Source organism: Perna viridis, chromosome 2, assembly GCF_037379345.1.
Source record: "Perna viridis isolate PV_CMFRI_1.1 ecotype Kerala chromosome 2, ASM3737934v1, whole genome shotgun sequence".
NCBI lineage: Eukaryota > Metazoa > Mollusca > Bivalvia > Mytilida > Mytilidae > Perna > Perna viridis.
In genome coordinates this window covers 29,943,711-29,950,361 of record NC_142446.1, presented here as the reverse complement: position 1 = coordinate 29,950,361, position 6,651 = coordinate 29,943,711, and the positions used below count along the sequence as shown (strand labels likewise).

At 33.8% G+C, this 6,651-nt stretch overlaps 1 protein-coding gene across 1 annotated transcript; it reads left to right on the top strand.

Annotated features, from left to right (window-relative positions):
- Positions 1 to 816: 816 nt before the first annotated feature.
- On the top strand, positions 817 to 5,387 carry LOC148624564 (uncharacterized). Its single transcript, XM_088567242.1, has 8 exons — positions 817 to 1,075; positions 1,492 to 1,637; positions 2,409 to 2,559; positions 2,859 to 3,032; positions 3,207 to 3,304; positions 3,577 to 3,758; positions 4,109 to 4,248; positions 4,442 to 5,387. The coding sequence occupies exons 1-8, from the start codon at positions 959 to 961 to the stop codon at positions 4,562 to 4,564; spliced, it is 1,131 nt and encodes a 376-aa protein (XP_088423368.1). The 5' UTR covers positions 817 to 958; the 3' UTR covers positions 4,565 to 5,387.
- Positions 5,388 to 6,651: the final 1,264 nt, after the last annotated feature.

Genomic DNA, 6,651 nt, shown 5'->3' with positions numbered 1-6,651 from the left:
ACAATTCGGTTCACGTATTTATACGCATATGTCATTTGCTCGGGGGCGGGGGCACTTTCTATATTTAAGGTGATACCATTTTCCAGCTTGCAAATATCTGAATAAGTAGAGAAAAACGAACATAATTCTATGATATAAGTAAGTCAATAAAGTTTATATTACACATTATATAGATAATCAAAAGCGTCCTTGTCCTATCATATATTGTAATTTTTTCGTATTTGTAGAATGAATGCATGTGGAATATTGTTATTATATGTCATAGTGTAACATAATTAAGGGAACACTCCATATACATGTTCTATAAACATGTATGGGATTAGGTCCCTTTTTCTGACAAAATATTTGAAAAGGTCTACATTTTTTTCAAAAACAATATATATGAATAGGTTGGTGTTACAGAATCCTGACGGCACCCCCATCAAAGAAGTATTGGAGTGCCCCACCCCAAGTCATTTGTTGAGATACAAGTCAAGATATTTAACATGATGTTAGAAAACGGTTATTTTTTTCGACGCAGTTGGTATAATTTCGCTTTTTACCCTTTGACATTAAGGACGCTCTTTTATGGAAAAGCAAGTCACCTGATCGCAATGATCTGTTTCCCGCTTGGCCAAATACTGATAACTTAGCTGCGTTCGAAAAAAAAACTGCATCAAAAATTGAAATTGCGTGTCATGTGTTATTTTCTTGAATGAAATGTAGAAAATTATAAGTGAAAAGAACAAATATTACTGCCTCGGCTATCTTTTTAAAAGATAGTACTTCTTGTTATCAGTGTCACTTGGTCATTTGCGTATGTTACCCGAATATTTTAGTTGATACGATGTAAGTGTTTTATCCTACTGTGCCCTCAAGTGATGATATAGGACAACGAACATATTCGATTTTTGTTTTTTGTTTTTTGTTTTTTGTAAAATAGTATATCTGTGTTTGAGCTGAAGAGTTGAAAATTACGATGATGGAAAACAAAAGTTTAGTGGAATATGTTCATTTGGGGAAGTCCGGGCTAAAAGTTTCTAACATCTGTCTAGGGACTATGACATTTGGTAAAGTAGAAGACAGCCCGCTAACTGTAAGTATTCCTTAATATTTCCAAGTATTTTACGACTATTTGTCTGCTTCCATATAGTCTTACGCTTTACCTTTGTAGTCTACGATGAATATCTTTTGGTCATAGGTTTTACAAAATATGTTTTAATAGTATGTAAAAATTGTTATTGTAACGAATCAAGAAAAAAAGAACAATTATCATAATACAGAACTTTCCTCCGAACTGCATTAGGGTTAACCTTTTTATGATAATTAGAAGCTTGATTGACTCTTGGCAAATATTTAAAAAAAGAAGTAAACTTGAACTTCGATGCACAGTTTTTATGATATTTCTGTCTTGGTTTGTTTTAAATCTGCAAATGTTTTCTGTTAATATAGTTTTACCAGATTTTCAAGCCGACATTTTCAAAATAATCATATTTTCATGTATTATTATAGGTTTACAAATGTCCTACACAAGCCGACGAAGAGAAATCCCATCAACTTTTAGACCGTTACATTGAACTTGGTGGAAATTTTCTGGATACAGCTAATGTTTACTGTTTTGGCCAGTCTGAAAGTATAATAGGAACATGGATGAAAAAGTAAATCATTTGAAACAAAAACTGCCATAATATCCATCATGTAGGTAAGAAAGTGGGAAAGGGAAACGTGTAAAGGAGACAAGAAGTCTACCAAACAATGACAAGGGCTGTTCGTGGTCCTCCAGTGAAAGTAAGATATTTCGTGGACACATTTGATATATTAAAAACATAAACTCGAAATCACACAAGATTAACAAATATGTACCTGATTTGGGATAGTCGGTAAAAGAGTAGTGGAGTTGAACTAGTTTGATATGACCTGAAACCTTTCTTACATCTAGTTAATGCAACAAAACAAATACACCACAAGATAAATTCAAATTATAACGAGGTGACATATAAAATGTTGGCATTCGAGGAAGACACCGTCTGGGTTAATATACAAGTTAGTGCTGTGTACTTTCTTTCTTTCTTTTTCTTTGAACATGCTAACAGAGTTTTTGTACGGGAGCATAGAAAATCAAGAATAAACTATGTTTGACAAAGAAATACGTTATTTAGGAGCATCCCGAGATACTTTTACGTGCTGTCATCTTTTTACCTTCCAAATTTCAATTGTATGTGTGTTTCAAATTGGTTTACTTAATTATATAAGGAGGCGCTCTTAATGTTTTTTTTTTTTTTTTCATGTGGAGTGTAAGAGTAATTTCTGTTATTTAAGCGGATTTCATTCAGCGCAAACAATCAAAAATGAATTGATTTTTTTCAAAACAGTAACAAAAACTAAACAATTTATTTATCTGAGACTTTGGTCGAATTTTTTTTTCATAGGCATAGGAGAGATGACATTGTCATTGCAACGAAAGCACGAGGACAAATTGGCATGTTACCTAATCAAGTGGGTTTAAGCAGACGACATCTAATAAAAAGCTGTGAAGAAAGTCTGGAACGTCTGCAGACCGATTACATTGACATATATCAGGTAGTTCTTTTAACAAAATACTAAAAGCAGAGTTCACCAAAAAAATTAACAGCGCACAAAATATTTGTAAATATGTAATATGATGACTACCCTGTGTTATTGTTTCTGTTCTACCCTGTGTTATTGTTTCTTTTAATGTTTTGTCTGTTCGCGCAAAACAGAACAAGCCTATAAAAACGTATTTCGAGGCAGAAAAGGAGTATTCAAGGGTATGTCCGCTTGAGATTTATTTTACGATGTATACATATTTCAATACCTTTCTATCGATTAAAAACAGAGTATCTTGAATGTTCTTCCAGACTCATTTCTGGGATGATGCCACTCCAATAGAAGAGACTTTGCGGACATTAGACGATCTTGTCAGGTGTGGTAAAGTGAGGTATATTGGAGTATGTAATATGGTTGGTTGGCAAATGCAGAAAACAGTTGATCTTACTAGGTTCATGGGAATGTCATCAGTTATAAGTTTGCAGGTATTGTCAGTTTTATAACTTATTACACATATTGTGCATTGTATGCATGTATATCAATAGGTTTTTTTTAAACTGGTGATCGTATAAACATATTTGCTTTTTACTAGTATGTACTATTCGGATTGAAAACTGATTTACTAAGCCATAATTCTTGAACTCACTTCTTGATTTCAGCAACAGTACAACCTGTTGGTTCGTCATCCAGAGTTAGAGGAATTTCAGGTTTGCAAAAATGAAGGACTTGGTGTTCTACCGTGGAGTCCTCTTAAAGGGCAAGTAGCAAATTTCTGGATATAATTTCTACAAACATTTCTATAAGGTATTCATGTTTTTTTAAACGTACGTGTATGTAGCCTGCATGATAACTGTTTTCTAACGTCAATAAATCAGAATCCGGTTATAAATGGTTTAATAGGTTAAATATGCACTTACTGGATACCTTCAAAGACTGACTTGATCGGTCGTTGTCTAGCAGAAGATGCACATTTATAAATGAAAGACGATTTGAAGCAATGTGAGAACTGGTAAAATATAACTTTTTCAGGGGTTTATTGACTGGTAAATATAAACGGAACGAACAATTGGATCCATCTAGTGGTCGTATTGCTTTTATATCTCAGAATGAGAAACATGCAATGCAAGCTGCCCCTGCATGGAGTAAATATTGTGATAATGAAAGTTACTGGAAGCTTATTTCAACAATGGAAAGTATAGGAAAAGCCCACGGTATGAATATACCTTAAAATTTGTTTGAGGCAAAAGCTAAATATATAATCTACTTCAAAGATGGAAAGGCATGCTTTATAAAGATTAAGTGGCAATCGTAGCAGTCTAAGTAACACATTCTTTTCTTCTTTATTTTTGTCGTACGATTCTATACATTTATTATCTATTTGCAATTTTTTAAACGGGTCACTTAAATCAATGCTTTTCGTTTAAACTAATTAATTGTAAAACCGAAGTGCATATATCTTTGTGCAATAGTCTGTAGATTTTTCATATATTGCCTGAAAGAGCTATTTACTTTCAAACCCGGATTATTAACATCTCAGTATTAATATTATTTTTAATTTTAGGTAAAAGTATAGCACAAGTAGCTTTACGTTGGACCCTGCAGAAAGATGTCGTGGCTTCAACCATTATTGGAGCTACGTCTATCACACAACTGGAGGACAATATGGCTGCCGGAAGTGGGTGGACTATCACAGAAGAGGAGGTAATACCTCGGGTCTATGCCCAGTGTCGTACTTCCGTTAATATCAAGCAAATCAGATCAATCTTTCTTTTATTATTATTTCAGCTTATACAAACGTATTAATCAACTTATTCTTATTTTGTTTTTGAAATAAGAACGTTATTTCTTCATTAGTTCAACATTTGAAACTTTAACAAATATCGTTGTATTGCAGATGAATGAATTGGATGAAGTTTCTAAACCAGAAATTCCGTATCCATACGAGATGATAATAAGAGCAAACCTACAGAGGGAAAATAGATTTTTTCGGAAGCCAAATATCTCTAACATGTGTTGATAATTGGGTGACAGTGGTGCGGCAATATCTAAACAAAAAAGTTTCTTTCCTTCTCCACTTTCAATAATTATCTTGTGACTTTTTATCTAGAGTAATGAGGTTATAAAATAGTTTATATATATCAGGCAAATTTTAGTGTATTTGTGGTATAATTTTAGTTATTTCATTGTGTAAAATTTTGAATGGTCATGAATTATTATGGCACTATCTCAGTCAATTCAAATTCATGTTCCATTTTTAGATGCATTTAGTTTTTTGATGGCATTTTGGTTGTTGCTGTGTATTTTCTTCTTATCTTTTGTCTTTCCAATTTTCAGAGAATTCAAATAAAAAGCAATGCAATGTGCAGATATTATATCCTGCAAGTAACCTGAGAATCATTATAGGCAGCTTGTACTATTTCGTACTATCTGTATTCAAAGACTTTTTTTGTAGTAAGTGTCAATAGTAATCTACGAAAACAAACAGAAGTTTTGTTAGATAGTGTTACCGACCACTGACTACTCACTTTTAGTGTACCAGAATTAGCGGTTCAATTAAGTGTGAAAGATGTTTGCCTTTCGTTTAAACAAATTCAAAACTATGTAAAATGATATTTTAAGAAGCCTGTGTCAGGAATAAAATTCCCTATTACCATTTGAACTTAAGGGTGTTCTTGTATGGAAACGCAAGTCACCTGATCGCAATTCTGTTTCCCGATTGGCCAAATACTGATAACATAATGGCGTTCGAAAAACCTGTATCGAAAATTTGTAATTGCGTGCCATGTGTTATTTTCTTGAAAGAAATGTAGAAACTTGGAAATAAAAAGAAGAAAATTTTACTGCGTCGGCTATCTTTTTTTAAAGATAGTAGTTGTTATCAGTGTCATCTATTACCCAAATCTAGAGCTGATGTGGCGTAGTGTTACTATTTACAATGTCCATAGTGATGATATAGGACAATGATTACTCTTAGATTATAAAAAAATGAACAGATGCATTTACGAATATTCAACAGACGATCTCACATTGCAAGGTATAATGGGTTTTCAGAGAATGACGAGGAAACCGTCATACTACATGGCAGGCTGCAGCTGGTCCCAAAAAAACATTATACAGATTCAGCGAAATAGTTGCCCCTGTGTATTCCAGCTGCGTAAAAGTAAAATGAAAGTGAAAACGAACAATATGTACAGAGGCAAGAAATTCCTAACTTGGAACAGTCGCAGAAATACGGCGGAGTTAAAATACCCCTTTTAAAATCTGGCTGCTGTGGAAAAAATATTACACAAATAAACACACCCTAAAATCATTTCAAAAAGATCTGAGTCCCTTGTATAGCACTATAACAATTAAGTTGAAAAAGATAGCACTTTCCATATATCCGTTACACCCTTCATTTCGTGCATTATAAAGCTAGGAAATCGTTGTTTCAAGCAGATAAATCGACTGTCTTTCTGGATATAAACCACTAAAATCTCCAAAAATCTTTCGAAACACAGTGTTAGACAATCATTTGCACGATACTAGTGGCGCTGACCATCAGCTGACTGTTCGTATACTTGGTTTAATTTTAGTTTTCGTGCTATTATGTATACTCAATACTGTTAGACCCAGTTTGCACTCATATGCGGTATTTGTAATACATGACGGACTGAGGGGTTTCTTAACGCTCTTGGCTATCATTATGGGACTCTCACGAACGCTGTAAAGCATCGAAGCGTTTACAGTCCACCCGTGAATGTGGGTCATGTTGTTTTGGAAATTAGTTGTCATGTGACCCTGTTCAATCAATAAATGCATTTTCACGCGATTTAATGTCGATCCGTGACCTATTGATCCAATTGTGATATGTACGCTATATATTGTACAGCCTGCACCATTGGCTGAATCTTTGACCCAGCAAAATACTTTTTGGGATAAAATCAACACTTTCCAGTGCATGTAAGACAGATAGTTCTGATAGAACTTCTGGTGCTTGCCAGTCAATTGACGAAAAATCTCCTAGGCCAAAACAAATAATGTTATGTTTCCGATCACCATTCTAAAATTTTGTAGGTGGTGGTCAAAACTTATCTCAAGTGCCGAATCCCAAAATGGATTATC